The sequence below is a fragment of the Austrofundulus limnaeus genome, unplaced genomic scaffold, assembly GCF_001266775.1.
Source record: "Austrofundulus limnaeus strain Quisiro unplaced genomic scaffold, Austrofundulus_limnaeus-1.0 Scaffold135, whole genome shotgun sequence".
NCBI lineage: Eukaryota > Metazoa > Chordata > Actinopteri > Cyprinodontiformes > Rivulidae > Austrofundulus > Austrofundulus limnaeus.
Window position 1 is genome coordinate 181,150 of NW_013952537.1, and position 22,385 is coordinate 203,534.

Below are 22,385 nucleotides of genomic sequence, written 5' to 3' on the forward strand. Positions count from 1 at the left end.
GTCTGGGGGAGTTTCAGCCCCACCCCTTCTCCTCCTCCTCTCTGTCTCTCTCTCTCTTTCTCTCTCTCTCTCTCTCTGTCTCTCTGTCTCACTCCGTCTCTCTCTCCCTCCCTCCCTCCGCAGCGAAATCCAGGCTCTAGTGCTCTGACACTTCAGCAGCCGCGTTCTGCTTTGAAGCGTTTCTTTAGGAACGAGCTCTCACGCTAAAGCGAGAGTTGACTCCTCCCAACACTAAGAAAACAGGAGGGGAGGAGTCAGCTGAGCTCCTGTGCAGCGGAGCACAGAGAGGGAGAGAGACRAAGTAAACAAAAAGGCAGGAAAATGAAACTTATCGCCGTCTTTTTTTTTACCGACCTCAAAAAAAGTTATCGTGCAATTAATTGATTTATTGTCTATCGCGACAGGCCTATCTTGGGTGTAATTAAACATTATCCTTTTGTTTTGTCAGTTACCACATTGATCTTAGACACATTCTGATACACATTTGGTATAATATTTGGCCCTCTGGGTAATTTGTTACATCATGTTCTGTAACATTTTATTTCTGCTGATGTCTTTGTCATTTGTTTAAATTCCATTTAGTTAAAAAAAAGACTTATCTTAATTTACTTTGACTTTATTTTTCTCTCAGGATGAAGTTTGTATGTTCTGTGTGTAAGCTCCGAACGTTCTACAAAGAAGAAATGGACGCTCATCTTGAAAGTCGCTTTCACAAGGACCACTTAAAATTCCTGGGCACCCACCTGTCCAAGCCCACCTTAGACTTCTTACAGGTGACGTTGTGCATTTTTATTTTTCTCTTTATTTGTCTAAATTGTTTGACAGATGAGGTCACGCAGCAGTCTACTTGCACATTGTTTGCAGACTTGTGATCTGTAGTGGGAGTGGGAAGCCTGAACAGGTGGAGAGAGAGGGAATGAAATTCTGATGCAAAATGAAACAATAAAGTTTGTTTTTCTACTGCTAAAAACGAAAAAATTACAAAAACAAATCTTTGAATTTTGTAGGAGTATTTGATGAACAAGATTAAGAAAACAGTGGAAAGGATCAGCCACATGGAAAACCGCACTGCTATCATCTGTCAGGCGTACAAAGACCGAGACCTTACCAAGGGTAAGCACAGCAGCTTTGTTTGGACTGATGCAGCTCAGACGAGAAATGATATCACTCACAGAGATCCTCTCCAAACTCGCAGAGCTCGGCATGGAGCACTTCGTGAGGAAGGTGGAAGCAGCTCACTGTACTGCGTGCGACATGTTCATTCCCATGCAGCCACACCTGATTCAGAAGCACATCAAGTCTCCCGAGCACAACTACAACAGGAAGGTATGACAAAACCTCCAGTGTTGACAGTATTTACTGCTCCTAAACTAGCTAATGTTGGGACAAAGATCAGCTGAGAGAGTCAACATGATAGCAGCTGTCTGTCTTAATGTCAGCCTATTTTATACTGCAATCTAAGCAGATTGTGTGTTTTTTCTGAAGACAATAACTTACAGTTTTAGTTTTATCATGTTTTTTTCTCCACTTTTTTTGAGAGGTATTATTAAGAATTTGCATGAAATAATTGTTTCCACACCAATGTTTGCTTTTTATGTACCAGATCAAAGTCCTGCACTGCCAAATCACTCTTGCAGTCATATTTCCACTGTGACACCGTCTGTGTTTGCAGTAAAACCTGATTTTTATTTTATTTTTAATCAAGGGTATGATGGTGCAATCCAACTGGGACAGTCTGTCGGTCGCTCGTAGCATCCTTAACCACAAAATCATCAGCAAGAAGCTGGAGAGCTACCTCAAGGTATGTTGGACATCATTAGAAATAAATTAAATATTTTACAGAGGCAGTTCACTGTGTTTCGCAAATAAACAGGAGTTGCATTTGCAGGTATAGTAAAGAGTAAAAGTGGTTGCTAAACTGATTGTTGCACTCTTTCCTGTTTATATTCAATATTTAGTTACWGGGTTGTTTTTTACCTTTAAATCCAACTTTAGATTTTTACTAAAATGTGATTTATATTTTAATTTTTTTGTTTGTTGTTTTTATAAAAATATTACATCATTAAGATTTTTATTTATTCCCCACTCTGTACTGTTTTTATTCAGGGCATGACATTTTTTTTATTACTGAATATAAATTGTTATGAAGTTTTAAAGGGGCAATATTATGTGTTTCTCAGGCATATATTTAGATACTATACCATAATAAAGTATGTCACTTTTAGCTGTTATTAAAATGCTGTTTTTATGTTTAAATAAAAAATAAACTTATCTTCTCATCACTTCCCCTTCTAAACTCCTTGAAATTGGCCTTTGTCTCTAAGAACCACCTTACGCTTTTGTCCCGCCCATTTCAGTGCAGGGGGTTCATACGTAGGTGGGTGGGTGGTTGCGCTATGATGCAGTTTACTTGGCATCTGAAAATACATTTCCTCAAAGGTATTTTGAATCTGAAAAAAGCTTCACTGAGTGAAGTAGTGGAGCTCAGCAGATAGTTTCACTTTCAGTTTCACACGTTTGCTTTGTTACTGCCGAGAGCCTGCAGGAGGAAGTTGGGCTTAAAGACACGCCCCAGGGGTGTTTCTGGTCCCCACCTGTCATTTTGCTCCTCAGCATGGCTGCCTAAAAATGCTGCAGGATTTCTCAAACATGCATGAATGAGTCAAAGAAAGGCTTTGGGCATGCTTTTAATGAGAGTATAACATTATAACATGATATTTTACATGATGTTGCCCCTTTAAAAAAAAAAAAAGAATTAAACATCAAACTACAAACTTTGTCTTATGTGCGTTATTCTGGTTAAACATTAGCTGAAGTTGAATATAACTGGGTAGATTTCAAACTTTGCTTTCACTGAGCAAGACCCTTAATTTTAATCAGAAATCAGGTTTAGATCTCATCTTTTAAACATTTTTTTTAATTAATATACATTTGTCGTTTTCAGGGAGAAAACCCATTTGCTGATAACCAGGATCCAGAGGGTTCTGTTGCAATGGATGTGTCAGAGATGGAGTTAACTGGTGAGACAGCAGGTGATCAGACAACAGACACCCAAGTCCAAGATGAACCTAAGGGAGAAGGAGCGGCAGACGGCACACAGGAAGAACCAGCAGCAGAACCACAGGACGAATCAACAGGAGCAGCAGTTGAGAAGGAGGGGGAAGAAGCTGCAGGAGAGGAGGAGAAGATGGAGGAAGAAGACCACGAAATCCTGGGTGCCGAAGGTTTTGCTGTTGGAGATGAAGAAGATGATGATGAAGGCTATGTTGTTCATGATGCATTTGGTGATGAGGGATTACAGGGTGACCAGGAAGACAACGAAGAAGGTTGTCTTGTGGGGGATGATGAAGTGTGACTTTAGTAGCTTTCCTTTTTTATTTTGACCAGTGGTGTTGTACACCTGTACTGTTCATTTAAGGGATATAAATGTACATACCTCCCTGCTATTTTGATTTTTTTTTTCTTCCAATTGGCAAGGATTTTGATTTCTCCATGCTAAGATTTAAATGGGAGAAAATACATGTTGAAAGAAACACATAGGACTAAATGTATGCATGATTGTCTACTAAAACCTTTTATTTAGAGGTTCTCAGTGGTCTCCTTTTCTAGTCTTAATTCTCAGTTTTGTTTAGTTTTTTTTTGTGCAACAAAAGTGGATTTGATCTATACTTCTAAACTTTGAGAACTTTGCCATATTTCTGATGTAACATTTTTGTTCCAAAAATATTCCCTGTTCCTTTTTGTGAAAACACTGTTTTGAATTTCTGTTCGAGATCCTGAATGCTATATTTCTTCAGTTCTTTCCAGTGTTATAGCAAAATAAAAATGAATGGATGATTTTTCCAAAATTTATCCCCCAAAAATTGCAGCAAGTTGAGCTTTTTAACCTTCCATTTTCAAAGCAAGGTGGTGGGGGAAGTGTATGCTAAATGTTTGGAGTACAGTCATTTGTTTCACCGAAGAAATAAACTTGTTAAATACAATCCTTTTTGTCTGCCGTCTTTCAAATCAAATTAAAATACTACTTTGGTAAGTAGTTGTTTTTATCAAAGGAGTTTTGGTTCATTATTTTGATGCAACACAATTGTTTATGGTTAGTTTAATAAAAAACCTACATGTATTYGCAAATTCATTATGCTTTGTCTACAGCAGTCTCTTAACTGTAATTACTTGGTGCTGCTTTAATTCTGTTTTACCAAACCAGACTATAGTTTATTAAAGCACATTTTATATTGGCAAATTTTAAATACTGGATGCAGCAGGTGCAAAATACTTTAAAACTAAACCTTATATTTCTCTGTTTCTTGATTAGTTTTACGTATTGAATGGGTATTACTAAAACCATTTTGAAAGTCAGTTTTTGTCTAATCTCAGTCACCTGAAGCATCTGGTGAAATACCAAAACAAAAATGAACAACATATTGGTAAATCAGTATGAAATTAGATTTTAAACTTTAGAAAGTCTTTAAGGTATTATACGGCTTTTGATTTGCTTGAATTAGTAAAACTACAACCTTTTTCTTCGTCTGAAATCATTACAAGGTATTGCATGAGCTCACTCGTGGGAGTGGGAGGAGTAGTTGAGTGACATTTCGACTGACGCGCGCTCAGTCTGCCCACTTGCGTCTGACGTCATTGACGTAGCTCGGGACTGTTTGTTCTGGATTTGGGCGAGGAAGGTCTGCGAACGCTGACAAGCGACTGAACAAGGTAAAAATAGCTGGTAATATCTTTGAGTAGATGACGGTAGTGCATGAAACAGAAACATACAATCGCGGGGAACAGGTGAGGGGCTTATTACGGTCACCGTTGCTGTATTTTTCGCGCTGTCGGTGAGTGCTTCTGAAAGCGGAGCATGAGCTGTCTTCGCAGGCCTTGCACCGGTTCGGGTACACGAGATAAAAGCCGTTTTATCTTTTATTTATTCGCGGTTAGCTGTCCTCGTGCAGATTTGGTGTTGAATCTTGTTTTTTTACATACGTTTATAATGGTAACTTTAGTGTCAGTGGGTATCGTTGCTGTCAGTGTGCATGTTAGCTGCAGGTCGGTATCGTGTTAGCTTAGGTAGCTGCTATGCTGTTTGTTTGTAGCCCCGTAGGCCGTATTCGTGACATAAGTTACGTCCTATCGGTTGCGTAGATTATGCGCGATGGCGCAGAAACTTGTATGAAGCGTGGCGTACGTCATTTCGAGAATATCAGTCCGGTCAAAGTTGTATTCTGAAACGGTGTTTACGTGCAGAGCTGTCACTTGTTCTCAGTGAACATGGCGATCTACTGGTGTGGAAGGTTAGCAGGGAAAAGACGTATATTATTTTGGCTTTTCCTGAATTTGTTGTTTGTGTTAAGTATCACCAAATATGTCTAAATTAAAGACTGTAAAAAGGTAATTGGAAATTACGACTGTTTAGTCAACATTTTAGTTGGTGGTGTTTTCACTTTTTTTTTAGTTAGTTTGGTCGCTACTCTGCTTTTAAATCCTGCCGATTTGTTTTTGCGCTACAGCAATACTTTATGCTTTTTACTATGCATAAGAACAGCATAGTAAAATCCACTATTATGTAATCAAAAAGAAAAAAAGTAGGTCCTCTGGCTGGGTTCTTCTTTAGTGAAACGTTTCGTCCCTCCTCCAAGAGACTTCTTCAGTTTGATGAGTTTCACTCAACTCACTTCACTTTCAACTCATCAGACTGAAGGTCTCTTGGAGGAGATACGAAACATTTCACTAAAGAACAATTTGACAGCTTGTGTCTGGTGTTTAAAATCTTTGCACATGTTTTTTTTTTTACTGATCTTATTAGTGTACTATATATTTCTTTTTCATTCATGCTTATATTGTTTGATGAGGTAGCTTAGCACTCTTCAATGAATAACACTTTTATCAGATGTAGCCATTGCATACTTTTATCTTAATGTGCATTATGAAATTAAAACGAAAGTACTTCAGGTTTTAAATATAAGCTTTTTAGTCACTGAAGCTTAATGAAGTCTTAAACAATATTATGTTTGATCAATGAAGACCATCTTTGCATTTAACAGGACTAACAGAATTTACTACTAACAGTTTGGTGTCTATAGTGTAAAAGTATTGTCATCCTTCATTTTTACATTTATCTTTTAAGGAATTCTTGGAATCTTTTGATCAATAGATTTCTAAAGCTCTTTCGGAGTTTTCCTTTGGACTTTGACCGCTTTTTTGTTCATTTTCTGTTCAGAACCTGACCCATTTCTTGTTTGTTTTTTTTATTTAAGTCACTGTACGTCTATGCACCTTTCAGTCGTAAAATGACTTCTAAACTCAAGTGTCAGTGTTGTTTGTTTATAACTATCACAGAGACACTTGATTCAGTTGAATCTATGAAAATGGTATAACACTTTGACACACTTAATGTATATTTTAGCTGAAGTTTGACATTTAGCAAACAATCGATTGAAGGGTGATGCAGTTCTCTGGTCCTGGTTCAGGTCTTTGTTGAAATTTATTTTCCTGGTTTTAAAAAAAATTTCAACTTTCAGATGCTGTTCATTGTGGTACATAGAATTTTGAAATATATTTAAAAACTAGAGCCCTGACACTTTTTTTGTCTTCCACTTRTTACTTTTATTCATTTTTAAGCACAAAATGCAGTCATTGTCAAGAAACAGGGCTGGACAAAATTTTAATATTTTAATGTTCATTTGAAGCAACCGGCATTTGACATGTTGTTGTKACTCATGTATTTATGTTTCTCAAAGGTGGGACACTCAGCATACTATCTCTGTGTTGTGGTTTCCTTGCCCCCCAGCGTCTCACAGACAAACCTCTCATCTTACGTCAGGAGACGGCCACCTTACCGACTAAGATATGATCACACTAGTTGATTAAGACCACAGTGGCACAGCGTCAAACATGTAAGTTTCTAAAAGAATATTTGCTCCTCTTAGGATAGATTTAATCATGCACAAGTTTTGACATCTTATACAAGTTAATAACTGCCCCTAGAGTTTGTACTTTATCTAAATGAAGAGCTTCTGGGGAAAGTCAGCAAAATTTCCTTGCTGCTTTAGCATAACTGCTCCCTTTTCTATTTTATATATGCAGAATGTCACAGAATTTGTTATTAATGTGGATCCAACAAATTAGCTTTTTTTCCTAACATTTGAAGTGTTTTACACACTTTTCAGTAGGGCTGTGTATTGGCAAGAATTTGGCGATACGATACATATCATGACAGAGGGGTCACGATACGATGTATCCCGATATATTGCGATACTATAAGCAAGGCGATATATTGCGATTTTTTTGTCCAAAAATTCTATTAAATAAAAACCTCTTACAGGGGAAAAAAATGAAAAACCAAAATTCATTCATAATATTACATAGACATACTTTTGATACATTTAGCTGTGTTCTGCTTTGTATGYATTTTATTTTATTTCATATTTCTTATTTCATCCATGTTTTCAATTATTAGACTAAATTTGACAATAAATAGTTTGAAAATATATTTTTGCAGCTTTTAGTTTTTAATATTAATTTACAATATGGTCACCCAACACTTAACAATGGCCTCTACCTCAAGAGGTAGAGGATCCAAATGGCTGGCTCACTGCTGCCAACTAGTGGTCAGAGGCTGAACTACAACATAAAAATGAACGGCTGGCAGGAAAGTTGACATTTTAAACCTTAATAAAAAAATCGATACAGGGCTTTAGAATATCGATACAGTATCGGGAAATGAAATATCGCGATATTTCAGTGTATCAATATTTTCTTACACCCCTACTTTTCAGTGATGTTCACATAGTGCTGGACAATAATTTGATATCAAAATATATCGCAACATAAAAAGTTTCAATGACGGCGACATAATTTTTAAATAAATTTGATTAATAATGCATGCGTGACACCACAGGTTCAGTGGCAGTTCTCAGTGTTGCCACTCTGTTTACACCATAGTAGGGTTGGGCAATATTGGCAAAAAATTAATCACGATTACTTGTGGTATTTAGCCAATAACGATTAATTTGACGATTAACCCTCTGGAGTCCCTGACACCTTTATGTCCTAGTCACATGACCAATTTAGTGGGAAACGTTTGCTCATCATAAAAATCTGTTCCAAATTCTGTCAAAGTTACAGACTTCAAGGCTGTACATCTAATTTTAAATTATGTTGATAGATAAATAAATTACAGAACTTTATTTTAATGTTTGTCATATTTGAAGCAGAGAGGAGCAGCGAGCGAGCGGACTCTGCCTGGTGACATTAATCGTATTAATCGTCAAGTGCCAAAAAGTAATCGATTAATGTTTTTCTGATGACTAATTGCACACGATACGATTAAGCCCAACCCTACACCATACTGACAACGCTACCTACACGCACAGTGGATATCTGTGCCAAAATTAGCTCAACAGAGGTGAGTGAAAAAGCATCCACAGTTGGAAAAAGAAGCAGAAGAAATAGTTAAAATAGAAAAGACTACCGTAATTCAGTCAAGTGGAGGTGGTTCGGGTATCGAAGGTCTGATAAACGTCGTAGAGTGGTGCCGACTCTCAGCAGGAACACATCGAATCTGTTCCACCGTCTGATAAAGTTCCACTTGATAGAACATTCTGAGAGTACGGAAATTAAGCACCATAAAAGTTTAAGCCCTTTTCCTAAAACATCACCATCTCCCCGTCTGCAGCTGTGTCGAGCAAAGTGAAACAGACACTGCAAAATGTAAACATGTATGGCAAGCCGTTTTGGCATTTAATCTGCTTCAACACATTTATATTCCAGATCTGAAATTGGTTTATGATTAGTTAATTACGATATGTCTAATGATATTTTGACTAGTATAAATTATGTCACATTAAGTTGTATGGAGGCTCCAATTCAAGATATCTGCAATAAGTTACTGACTACCTGAAACATATATGTATTTCAGATATTAACAATGAAATTATAACTAGTTATAAAAGTTAATTTGAGAGGAATAAATAAATCTAACTTTAGCCATTACTTCAACAAACTCTTCCACAGTAAAAGATATGAGTTTAGTAAAGACATTGAAGCTGTGTTTCCTAAACTGGATACTTTTCCAGGAAAAAATAATAAAGTCATGCCTGTTTGGGTGAAGCTTTTCCAAAAAATGATAATGGCTTCATTCAGACTGTTTAAACTCACGTTGAATAGCTGAAAGATGTTTAGCGAAACTTTTGGTGAAAAAAAAAAAAAACAAGATACGACAGACTGCAGTGTCCTGATCATCATCATTGGTTTATTAAACTGGACACAGTTACAATACAATAGATGTCCAATGTATTCAAATAATCTATATTTAATGGAGTAATTATAAAACCTAAAGTGAATTTGAAAATTATTTGTGAAGCACATATGTTTTTCAAAAGGAACAACTGTTTCTGGACTCTTAAGGTGATTTCCTAGTTAATTGTAGAAACTTCATTTCACTAAGCAATAAGATACATTTTGTGGATAAAATGTTACAGCCTTATACAAATCAAAATTCAGAATAACTTTAAGCGCAAAATAACTGAATTTAGTAAAAAAAAAACAATCAACAGATTTTCATCGAGCCCTAATGAAAACTGTCTGCACAGAGGTGAGCGGTGTACTCTATATCAGGCTTCTGGGAGCACAAATACTAATGGCCTTTAAGGCTAAGTGGATAATATTTGTTGCAGTGTAGAATAACATTTAGTTATTTGATATCCTATCTGTTAAACGTGCCTGCAAGTGTCCAAGAAAAATGTGGTTGGATCTTAACACATCCTTGGTGCATTGTAGTGCTTTCAAATCAGTATTTAGTTGTTTTGAAGGGATTCACTAACCCAGGATGCACATTAGGATCAATTTTATAGGTTTCACACAGAGACATCGGGTGCTAAAGATCGGAGCAGGACAGAGGCACTGCGTTCAATGAGACAATTAAAAATGCAGAAATGTTTTTTTTTTTTTTTTTTTTTTTGACACAGTGATAGAGGTTTGCTTGACTTCCCTGACAAATGCTCTTATGGAAATGCGAACATATTTTTTCTGGTCATCCTTTCAGAGGGTCACGAGACGAGTGTGATGGCCTGAGGGGTCCACCCCCGCTCCAACCTGCCCCTGCCAGGTCCAATCTGCCCAAACGCTCTGCTCAGTCACTGCGACCCACCACTGCGATGGGAGACGGACTGGAAGCAGGCAGCAGCCAGAACCCTTCCTCTGCCACACCACCTCTCCCTTTCAACCCCCCACCCCCTGAAACATGGAACCCTTCCAGGCCCAAACGACAAACCAACCAGCTACAGGTAGCTTCCTTTCAGTTTTTGTTGTTTTTTACTAGTTGAGTTGATTTTGTCTTCAATTTGACTAACTTTCTTTCTACAATCATCTTTTTTTCCAGTATCTGCTGAAGGTGGTGTTGAAGACTTTATGGAAACATCAGTTTGCGTGGCCCTTCCAAGCACCTGTCGATGCAGTCAAACTCAATTTACCTGTGAGTCACTTGTTTTTGTTTTTGTTTGTCTGTAATCAAATGATATAGTTCAAAGCACCCAGCTTATACTGCAGCAACTGTCAAATTATTATTTGTTATGCAAACATTGTTGAATTAGTACTGATAGATGTGCTTGCCTGGGAGATAACCTCATCTCAAACTCATTTCCAAATCTTACTGTAACATACATTTGTTTAAATTAATAACAACACATGTTAATATACTTTGTTGTGAGTTTGTTCTTGTATTTTATCAAAAGAAAATAAGAAAGTCAAAATGGAGGTTTGAGTTGAAGTCATTTTAATGCTATTAAAGGGCCAATATTATGTGTTTCTCAGGCATACATTTAAATACTATACCATAATAAAGTATCTGTCACCTTTAGCTGTTATTAAAATGCTGTTTTTATGTTTAAATAGAAAACAAACATCTTCTCATGACTTCCTCTTCTAAACGCCTTGAAATCAGCCTCTGTCTCTTTAAGAACCACCTTCCACTTCTGTCCCATCTATTTCGGGGGGGGGGGCTGCTACGATGCAGTTTACTTGGCATCTGAAAATACATTTCCTCAAAGGTATTTTTAATCTGAAAAGAGCTTCACTTGAGTGAGAAGTAGTGTTAAGAGCTCACAGACAGGAGTCATGGGCGGGGTGTGTGGGGTGGGGAGGAGGGGGTGCTCTGTCATGAGTAAGTTCGGCTTAAAGACACGTCCCAGGGGCATTTCTGGTCCCCACCTGTCGTTTTGCTCCTCAGCATGTCTGCCTAAAAGCGGTGCAGGATTTCTCAAACATGCATGTCAAAGCAAGGCTTTGGGCATGTTTTTTATGAGAGTATAACATTATAACATGATATAAAACTCAAAAAAGTTGATTTTACTTGATATTGCCCCTTTAATGATCTTTTAATCCATGTTGATTTATAAATCTACAGTTTAAATCAGGAATAGGAAATAGTAGAAATAAACATGATTACAAAAGCTAATTTTAATGCAAAACATGAAGAATTGCTGAAGTGTGGCTGACACTAAAGATCTTACGTACCAAAAATTTTTTGTATGTTGGTGTTTTATCAACATGCTATAAATCAAGGACCTAAATGTCTGCTACAGTCATTGAGGTTCATATGAGTCATAACTGTTCTGTGACAGCAGTGTGTTTTTATCTGAAAACAGCTGCTGATGTCAGGTGTTTTTACTTCACAGCTGTCCACCTAATTTAAATTTGTTCACCACTTACCTGTTCTTCCTGTTTTTATTTATCAGGACTACTATAAGATCATAAGGGCTCCTATGGACATGGGCTCGATAAAAAAGCGTCTAGAGAACAACTACTACTGGAATGCCCAGGAGTGTATCCATGACTTTAACACAATGTTCACAAACTGCTACATCTACAACAAGGTGAGCTAAGCTACAAATTGTTAGTATTTGACTTTCACGAACAAGATATTTTCATCTAGTTTTATTTCCCACATTGAAATACTAGCAGTTTTATAAAAATCTTTGACTTGAGGCCTCTGAACAACTACATTATACCAGGGAATGCAAAAACAGTAAATCAAAAAGGCTTGTATGTGAAACCTGCAGACTCAGATTGTTATGACGGTGTGTTTAACAAATGCAATGTGCTTCTTGTATGAATTATCCTGTTAAGTTTTTTTGCACAAGTGTTCATTTTAGGCAACATTAACACAGGAAAAAAAAGTCTAAAACGTAATCAAACCTGACCATCGAATTTTTTTTTTCTGAATTAGACTTAGTCATGCGGGTTTTCTCCAGGTCTACCAGTTTCCTTCCACAGACCGATTTCATGCATGTTAGGGTAATTGGTAACTCTTAAATTGTCACTGGGTTTGTGAGAGAGTGTGAATGCTTGTTTGTCTCGTTTGTCTGTGTGTGTGTCCCTGTGATGGACTTGAGAACTGTCCAGGGTCTGTCCTGCCTCTCGCACAAAGACCACTGGAGATAAATATCAGCTCCCCATGACCCCTCTTTAGAAAAACAGGTAAAAACAAAAGAAATGAATTTCACTTGACTAAACATTTTAATTGGGTTGTCAACCCAGTTTATTTGAGCCAAATTATATGAAAAGTTTAGGGAAAATATATTTAAAAAAAGATGATCTGAAGAGGATCTGCTTAACTTTACCACCTTGTGGTTTGCAACATTGGTTATTTCTTAAAACGTTTGTTTTTTTCTTTGAGATAAAAGTATCTTAATATTGGATTTTTATCATTTTGTTTCTTTTGTCTGACAGTTGTATGATGGATATAATGTTTTTTGGTGGTAGTACGCACACAGAAAGGTTCACATCAATTTGAAGCACTTTTCGCTTCAACTCCAGTTTGTCCTAGTTACTCAAAAGAGGCTTCAGAAAGATTTGCAAAATGTATTCGGACATTTTGAGGCCACCGGTTGAAAAAAGTTAACATGACCTACTGTTTAAAGTCTATTCTGTTCTGTATTCCAACTATTTAGCTTCGTTTCCAAACACTTCAGCTTTGTTGGGTTAACCTGGCTTGTTATATCCCACTTTACTAGCTGCAGGACCAAGCAGTTATTTGACTGTAAGGATTATTGTCTAAGCTTAATAAATTCAAGTAAATGTTGGAAGAGACGAAGACCAGGGTCAAAAATCTACGTCAGAAAAAAATAAACATAACGAAAAATGTTTATTTGGTCAATAAGTCTGTTTGTGTTTTTGTTTCTTTAGCCTGGTGATGATATTGTCCTGATGGCTGAAGCCTTAGAAAAGCTTTTTCTCCAGAAGATTACAGAAATGCCACAGGAAGAGATAGAGATTGCTGTGGTTACAAAGGGTCGTCGTGGGAGCAGGCGTGAGCCAGGTAAGGTTTTATTTTTAAGATGACAATATAGACTAAGTAAATGTGAGAATCTAGCACATGTAGGGATGCAAGTTATTGATTAACAAATGAATCTAAAGTTGATTGATCTTATCGATCGAATAACGATAATAAGCGGCCATTTTCTTAAAAACCTGACATTTCTTATGAATCAAGGGTCTTTCTATAAAAATAAAGGGCTAATTTTTACATGCTAAATAGAACAAAAATGTACAGTAATATATTTTAACAATTTCTTGTGACAGCTGACCAAATAAACAGACTACCGCTGACTGAATAAATAGAAAATTGTAGATTTCTCACACTTAATAATCTTGGACACAGGGCTGTACGGTGACACGTAGTGGGGTGCGAAAGTTTGGGCAGCCTTGTTAATTTTCCTGATTTCCCTTTTATAAATCATTGATTGTTTGGATTAAAAAAATCAGTTAAATATATCATATAGGGACAAACACAGCGATATTTGAGAAGTGAAATAAGTTTACATGATTTACAGAAAGTGTGCAATAATTGGTTAAACAAAATTAGGCAGGTGCATAAATTCGGGCACCAAAAAAAAAAAAAAAAAACCTTAACTCAGTATTTAGTAGATCCTCCTTTCACAGAAATAACAGCCTCTAAATGCTTCCTATAGCTTCTAATGAGAGTCTGGATTGTGGCTGAAGGTATTTTAGACCATTCTTCTTTACAAAACAAATCTAGTTCATTCAGGTTTAATGGTTTCCAACCACAGACAGCTCTCTTTAAGTAACACCACAGATTTTCAATGATATTCAGATCTGGGGACTGAGATGGCCATTCCAGAACACTGGGCCGCATGCAAGAACATATTCGTATTTTTATCCTAAATTTCTCTTACTTTTGTTCATMCGAACATGCCACATCAGATTCAAGTGTAAATGAGCTGCGTAAGCATGATGATTTCCACCTGTTCGTATCAGCTGCTCGTGCACGCAGAGAGGAGATTAGCATAATTACCACCCCAAAAACACCATATAAGGCTATGTTTCCTGCCACAGATACCAGGAAGTGTCCATTCATGAAAACGACAGCGAAAAGTAAAAAGAAGAACTTTACGAGTTCGGAGATTAAAGTCCTGCTCTCCGAGATCGAGAAAAGAAAATATGTCCTTTTCAGCAGCGCGAGTCGTGGAATTAAAGGAGCTGCTAAATCCAAAGAATGGAATGAAATAACTACTGCTGTTAATGCCGTGTCTCCCGTGGGTCGTTACAGTCACAGAAATAAAAATCTAAATCATATTCATCTCTATCTAGTCCTGCTCCGGTTTTTCTTTTGGTCAAATTTTTTTATTTAAGTGTAAACAACTGTGTTACATAGTTTTCATTTATTCAGAAGAAGAGCAGTCGCGCGTTGATGTTCCAAGATTCCCAGTCCYTGTACTGGCCACACAGCCCCACAGCATGAWGGAACCACCCCTACATTTTACTGTAGGTGGCAGGTGTTTTTCTTGGAGTGCTGTGTTCTTTTTCCTCCATGCATAACGACTCTTGTTCTGCCTAAATAACTATTTTAGTTTCATCAGTCCACAGCACCTTATTCCAAAATGAAGCTGGCTTGTCCAAATGTGCTTTAGCATACCTCAAGCAGCTCTGTTTGTGATGTGGGCAGAGAAAATGCTTCCTCTGCATCACTCTCCCATACAGCATCTCCTTGTGTAAAGTGTGTTGAAAAGTTGAACAACGCACAGTGACTCCATCAGCAGCAAGATGATGTTGTAGGTCTTTGGTGCTCGTCTGTGGGTTGACTCTGACTGTTCTCAACATCCTTCACTTCTGTTGATTCCAGATTTTTCTTGGTCTGCCACTTCCAGCCTTGACTTGAACTGTGCCTGTGGTCTTCCACTTCCTCACAATGTTTCACAGTGGAGACTGAAAGCTGAAATCTCTGAGATAGCTTTCTGTATCCTTCCCCTAAACCATGACGGTGAACAATCTTTATTTCATCTCATTTGAAAGTTGTTTTCAGACTCCCATGCTGCCACTCTTCAGAGAAGATGCAAAGAGGAGAAAACTTACAWYTGCCCCCCTTAAATACCCTTTCTCATAATTGGAGTCACCTGTCTATGTAGGTCAAGGGTCACTGAACTTACCAAACCCAATTTGAGTCCCAATAATTAGTTTTAAAGGTTTTAAAATCAGTAAAAGGACAACACTGCCCAAATTTATGCACCTGCCAAATTTTGTTTAACCAATTATTGCACACTTTCTGTAAATCATATAAACTTCATTCACTTCTCAAATATCACTGTTTGTCCCCTATATGATATACAGCATTTAACTGATATTTTTTATCCAAACAATTAATGATTTCTAAAGGTAAATCAGGAAAATTATCAAGGCTGCTCAAACTTGCGCACCCCACTGTATATTCAAATTCAAATTCAAAAATACTTTATTGATCCCAGAGGTTAAGTATATGTCACACATGCAATGAAAAAAAAAGAATTGTGCTATAAAAGACTGTCATTTTAAGAAAATAAAATGTGCCGTATACTATTTACCGTAACTCCTGTTCTACTTTGCCCAACAACATAATTTAAAAATGGTTTAAAGTTTGAAGTCTCTACTTTTGACTTGAATTGAAAGTCTCTGAAAAGGCGGATCTTTTCAATTAGAGCAATTTAAATGGGCCATGAGATGCGCCAGCGGACGTTATCAGTTAATTGATTGGAACAGATTTAATAAACCATTATTGAACAGTTAATCTTAATCCGATTATTTGTTTGCATCCCTAAATACAAGTTCTGTTAAATTAGAGAATATGTTGCCCTTTATGCTTCTGTAGGTGTACTTTGAAAGAATTTAAGGAACAGTTTGTTTCACTGAAGGTTTATTAGCATTAATCTGTACATGCACAGAATTTTAATTATTAAACCAAATTTTTTGACCTTCTAGGCTGTTAGATTTGTGTTTTGCCATCAAATATGTTAAYGATATAATGTGCCTCTCTTCCAGCTCTGATGACAATGTCAGATTCAGGCCAGGAGTCATCCTCTCCTTCTACTACCCCCCACACACAAGGTTTTTCATCTCCATCCACCACTCCACAGACTCGTAGTGCACCGACCCTCCCTCTTACCCAGCCTCCTCCTCAACCTCTTACTCAGCCTCCTCCCCCCCAGCCTCTCATCCAGACACCTTCCCAGCCTCTCATCCAGCCTCTCATCCAGCCTCTCATCCAGCCTCTCATCCAGCCTCTCATTCAGCCTCTCACCCAGCCTCTGACTCAGACTCCGCCCCCACGTGTGCCCCCTACACCCACCAACCACACTTCACATTTGGGACCCTCAATCGCCCTCTCCACCCCAGATGTCCTGGCTCAAGGCATGACATCTGTTCCTCCTCCAGCTGTAACGTACCAAGGCCTCCATCCTGCCCCCGTTCTGCAGAGCTCCCCAGCTCTCATCAAGGTAAGGATTAGAGATCGACCAATACCRATTATTTTGACATCAGTGTAACCGATACACCGATACGTACAGACGATTTATTTTTGGACGATTCTGCTTTTTCTTCCTCTATTTATAAAAATAAGAATGATAACAAATGTTACACAGGTCTCAATTTAAACAAAAAAACATTTATTAACCGGGCCTTGCCAGTTGTAGGCTGAGTGGAGTGCTGCCACACAGGATTTCTTTTTTAAGCCATTTAAAAAAAAAAAAACTAAAAATAAATAAGTTCATGATTTACTTTATCTAGTCCTAAATATTCTGTTTTTATTTGTATATTAATCAGATTATTATATTTTTTTATTAAATAAAATGACTATTTTTTTTATATCCCAGCATTTTTGCTGCAAAAACAGCAACATGCTTAAAGAGGAATACAGAGAAAAGAAGAAACACACATACGTCTTGCTATCTTTGTGAGGACTTCACACACACACACACAAACACAGCAGCTCTACCTCAATCTATTCCCATTTTTTGCACTGGGAAAAAAATGCATTTAAACCAGCTGATGTTGGCTTTAGATCTCAGTTTGAAATGTACACTGAAGAAAACCTGCATCACCTCTTTTATACTGCGGTCAGACCAAATGTGATCTGAGCAGCGTCTGCCTGGTTCACATGGTGGACGGCAGCTCTTTACTCGCTCTGATGAACGTAACAGCGAGAAAAGACAGAGAGGGAGAACAATAGAGGTGTTCTTCTGCCTCCTCTGAGCAGTTCCAGCATTTTTTAAAAGAAAAACAATGTGAACACACTAATTACAGTCYGATGCCAAAGTGAAACTACAAACATGGCGCTCCCGTTGGAAAGTGAAACTTAACACACAGCTGTTCTCTCCCCCTCATATTCCAACACAGAGGGCAGAAAAACTAAATTAGACACAGTTTAGTCACATGGAGGCAGTGCTTAAAAGCCTGAATTTTGCCTGAAACTCTCAGACTGAAGAAGTCTCTTGGAGGAGAGACGAAACATTTCATTATAGAAGAACCCGTCCAGAGGACCGATACAATTTTTTTTTCTTTTWAAATTAGACAGTTAAAACACATTAAAAGTTCATAACTCACCCTTATTGTTGTTGGCAGTCTGTCTTATGACATGGGGGCGGCAACATGCGCTCGCGTGACCCAAAGAATGGATCGGCCGAAAGGACGAACGTATCGGCCACTATGATACAAGGGAAAAAAACGCAAATATCTGCCAAAAATATCGACCGGCCGATGTATCGGTCGACCCCTAGTAGGGATACATCCATATGCGCAGCGATGGACACTAGCAGTTCTTCAGTTTTTGACCTTAATTTTCTCACTTTCCAACAGCAAAGAAAGAGCCAGAAGAGGAAAGCCGACACCACAACACCCACAGCTAATGACCAGCTAAGCGAATCGCCTCCCATTTCTGAAGTGACCCGGCCTCGTCGAGAGAGTGCTCGCCCATTAAAGCAACCCAAAAGAGACTCCTCACAGCCAGACTCTCAGCATCACCTGGGAGGAGTCTTGGAGACTGGAGGGTCGGTGGCATCGAAGCGTCAGGAGCAGTTGCGTTTCTGTGCACGCCTCCTTAGAGAGATGTTGTCAAAAAAACACATTTCTTACGCCTGGCCTTTTTACAAACCTGTTGATGCAAAAAGTCTGGGCCTTCACGACTACCATGACATCATCAAACACCCCATGGATCTCAGCACCATCAAGGTGATTTTATAACGATAAGTGGCCAGTCTGTATGAACTTCCTTTTTTTTTAAAGTGATGCAAGTTTTAGTCAGTACAGCAAATTTTTAAATATCATTATTAAATGAGTCGGGAGATTGAAAGTATAAATAAACCTGATTTCAACTTGTCAACTTTTACTTCTGTTTTTTTTATGCAACATAAATGAAGGATGTTTGAAAAAGATTTTGGTCATTGCAGATGATTTATTTGTCTTTTTCAGAAAAAGCTGGACAACAGGCAGTACCGAGACGCACAGGAATTTGCAGCAGATGTCAGGTTGATGTTCTCAAACTGTTACAAGTACAATCCTCCAGACCATGATGTTGTTTCTATGGCACGGAAATTACAGGTAAAGTGCTCATTTTAGACACAAACAAGCAAACTGCTAACATTATGGTAAATTGGAAATGAACTGTACCTACATATCACCTTTCTATTAACCAGGATACTCGCAGTTCTTTACAACACAATCCATGCCCTCATTTAATCAATAACTCTGAAACATAAACTGGATTGTGTCTCAAACCTTGTTCATAACAGCATGCTACTGAGTTGAGGTTATTTAGGACTTTTATGAAGTCCTGTAGCCACACCTATAGGTGAGCATCAATTTAAAGGGATCCATGATAAGTTGTAACATTAAACTTTATTTGATAAACATTTATTTTAAATGTAAAATAAAGACTGTAAAAATACTGTAGGCTGTTTAGTTTTGTAAATTTTTGAAAATATATTTCAACACGGATGGGGCCATTTTATTTACAATGTGGATAGGTCCTCGGTGCGAGGCTGCTAGTGAGCTATATCCACCCTGAAGGTTAATCTTGGACAATATCTGATGATTGTCTCTTTTAAATGAAACCAGAGAGGAGAAGGTAGAAATGACTCAGCTGTAACTGAAAATATGGATGGAGGACAATAGAGCTGCTTCATGGATGAAGAACCTCAGCTTAGCCTGTTAGCCTTCGCGCTAGCGCCGACAGTATGTTGCCTTATATGTGTTAGCTCAGCACTAGCGCGACAAACAAGCTAAACTGAGGTCCTCCATCCATATTTTCAGTTACAGGCTGAGTCATTTCTACCTTCTCCTCTCTGTCAACGCTCTCTGGTTTCATTTAAAAGAGCCGATCATCAGATATTGTCCAAGATTAACCTTCAAGGTAGATACAGCTCGCTAGCAGCCTCGCACTGAGGACATATCCACGTCATCATTTACCCAGAATGCTTTGTGTGTAAATAAAATGGCCCCGTCTGTGTAATATATTTTTAAACTTTTAGTTTTCATGGATCCCTTTAAATGCACTAGAAAATTAATTATATGTTCATTACATTTCTGTAACAGACATTGACTAGTAATAAATCTGGAAATCCCATGAAAACCATGAAGTTGAAGCTGGAAAGGGTTAAATGTCCCACCAGTGCATGTCTTAAATCCTGCCATGTAAACAATTTAGACTTGGTCTTAAATCAAAAGATTTTAAAAAAGATCGTTTTTAGGTGTTGATTGTTCTTAATAATCTATATTTCTATATGTTCAGCTGTTATCAGTTATTCCATGCTCATAAGAATGTTGATGTAACATTGTATTTGTGTGTGAGGTGACTGAACTTAAAGCTCCACATTCCTAAAGTGCAGAACTCTGGTTCCTAAAATAAAACATGACAGAATCCATAAACTGGGTCCTTCTGGCTTCAGTTTCCAAGACAGGGACACAAAGTCTAAGATTCTTAATACAAGGTTGATGGTCACAAATCAGCTTCCTGGCTGAATGATGCTACATCCTGTTTCATTGAAGGAATTGTGTTAAGAAGTTGATGCTAAGCTACTTGTTTCTTGAACGACTGCTGTTGAGACTCAGATTATTAAATTTGTGTCACATGCTGTTTTATTATTTCTCTGATCTCCAAGGACTACCTACAATTCTGTCATGTTTCTGAAATACTTTTTATTTTGATATACACTATCAAACTAACCTTCATACAGAACGATTCATCTAGGTTAGAGCTATAAAAATGTCACCAATACATTTTCTGTTCCAGTCAAACTCACGATTTCTCCTGCTGTCCTTCCTCCCGTCTAACAGGATCTGTTCGAGAAGCGTTTTGCCAAAATGCCTGATGAATCAGAGGAGCCCACCCCAGTTCCCACACCGTCATCAGCCCTGCACTCAGCACCCTCCGCTCGACAAGCCCCGCCCCCAACTGCTGTTTCAGAAATTGACAGCTCTAGTTCCTCTGATTCGGAGTCCTCACGGGGCGACTCGGAGCAAGAAAGACAGCAGCGACTGGCTGAGTTACAGGAACAGGTTAGAGCTTTCAAATGAAGGAGGAAGGCAGAGCTTTGACTGACTGTTTTAACACGGAGAGCAATGCGCAGAAAATGTTGATAATAAGTCCTCTGTTGTGTGCGTTTGTTACTTTTTAGCTTAAAGCTGTCCACGAGCAACTGGCAGCACTCTCCCAGCCACAGACCAGCAAGCCCAAAAAGAAAGAGAGGGACAAAAAGGAGAAGAAGAAAGAAAAACACAAGAAGAAGATGGGAACAGAAGAATCTGCAGATACCTCCCCTCTTGCAATGCTTCAAACTTCTAAGAAAAGCAAAAGCAGCAAAGATCCGGTTTTGGCAAAGAAAGAAAAGAAGAAAACTGGGTAAGAAAACTTTAGGGAGGGAAAAACAAAAAGTTTTGTTGCTGCTTGAACTGGAGCTAAACGAATCATTTGCCCGTCACAGGAAGAAAGAAGGAAATAAAAACAACCACCCAGCTGTGCCTCCTCAAACAGGCCCGATCCCTCTTGTCCCTTCAGCTTCTCTTGAAGCAGAGGATGACCCGGGTATGTTCACAAAACAGACACGTTGCACATGATTTGTGTTCATCTTTTTTTTTTTGCAACAGATAAGTTTCATATTTTGTTACGAAAGACCCAGTCTCAACCTCCTGTGATGTTTTCCTCTCCAGAGTTGAGCACTGACAAATGTAAGCCAATGTCGTACGAGGAGAAGCGCCAACTGAGCCTCGACATAAACAAGCTGCCCGGCGACAAACTGGGCAGAGTTGTGCACATAATCCAGACGCGTGAGCCTTCATTAAAGAACTCTAATCCAGATGAGATTGAGATCGACTTTGAGACACTGAAGCCCTCCACGTTGAGAGAGTTAGAAAAATATGTCTGTAGCTGCCTCAAAAAGAAGAAAAAAACATCAGGTAGGCAATTTGCTTAAATTTATGGTGAAGATCAAATAAATCTTTCTACACATCTTAAATTTAATCTGCCTGTACAAGACAGAAAATMATTAGTGTTTACAAGGTCTGGAAACTGGATAAATATAACTTAACATGATCAAAACCACTACAACTGTATCGAGTTACATTTTAGCAAAGATCTGCAGCACGTGTCTGACTGCAGGCTTCTTTTAACAAGTTTAACATTAAAACTTGTGAAAGTACAAGCTCAATATTGACATTTATTTGAAAGGGTTCCCAGGAGAAATTCTCTCTACGAAAACAGTTCTTACAATCAAATACAGAGATCAATAAAGCAACATACTGAGAATAGTAACATATTTGCAGCAGTTGTGTGCAGGTGTATATTCTGTCAGTCAGCAAAGAGCTGTTGTAAAGGGAAATTGAAATGACTGCATACTCTGAGTAAATGTGTTTGAAAAAGAGCCTCACTGCTTTTGTAGGGTGTCATGAAGAGGATGGCAGAAATTGTTCATGATAAACACCTTCTGTCACGCATAGACTCAAATGTTTCTCAAATGATTGGGCCTCATGCAAGAACATGTTCGTATTTTTATCCTAAATTTCTCTTACTTTTGTTCGTACAAAGGGTTCGTACGAACATGTCACGTCAGATTCAACAAACACTTCTATCT

General features: G+C 38.1%; 2 protein-coding genes across 2 annotated transcripts in view; both read left to right on the plus strand.

The window, feature by feature from the left end:
* Positions 1-3,983, plus strand: part of akap8l (A kinase (PRKA) anchor protein 8-like) — a 10,002-nt gene extending 6,019 nt beyond the window's left edge. The window contains exons 9-13 of the mRNA XM_014015810.1: positions 632-773; positions 1,008-1,113; positions 1,196-1,326; positions 1,706-1,801; positions 2,945-3,983. Of these exons, the coding sequence (XP_013871264.1) occupies positions 632-773; positions 1,008-1,113; positions 1,196-1,326; positions 1,706-1,801; positions 2,945-3,355 (886 nt within the window). The 3' untranslated portion in view covers positions 3,356-3,983. The remainder of the gene's footprint in view (positions 1-631; positions 774-1,007; positions 1,114-1,195; positions 1,327-1,705; positions 1,802-2,944) is intronic.
* A 692-nt stretch (positions 3,984-4,675) lies between these two features.
* LOC106522696 (bromodomain-containing protein 4) overlaps positions 4,676-22,385 on the plus strand; it is a gene marked incomplete at its 5' end in the record, with an annotated part of 30,805 nt that continues 13,095 nt past the window's right edge. The window contains 13 exon segments of the mRNA XM_014015822.1: positions 4,676-4,710; positions 6,785-6,890; positions 10,040-10,280; positions 10,376-10,468; positions 11,730-11,867; positions 13,180-13,312; positions 16,306-16,760; positions 18,118-18,489; positions 18,730-18,858; positions 20,593-20,814; positions 20,934-21,157; positions 21,240-21,340; positions 21,466-21,711. Coding sequence (XP_013871276.1) covers positions 10,152-10,280; positions 10,376-10,468; positions 11,730-11,867; positions 13,180-13,312; positions 16,306-16,760; positions 18,118-18,489; positions 18,730-18,858; positions 20,593-20,814; positions 20,934-21,157; positions 21,240-21,340; positions 21,466-21,711 — 2,242 coding nt within the window.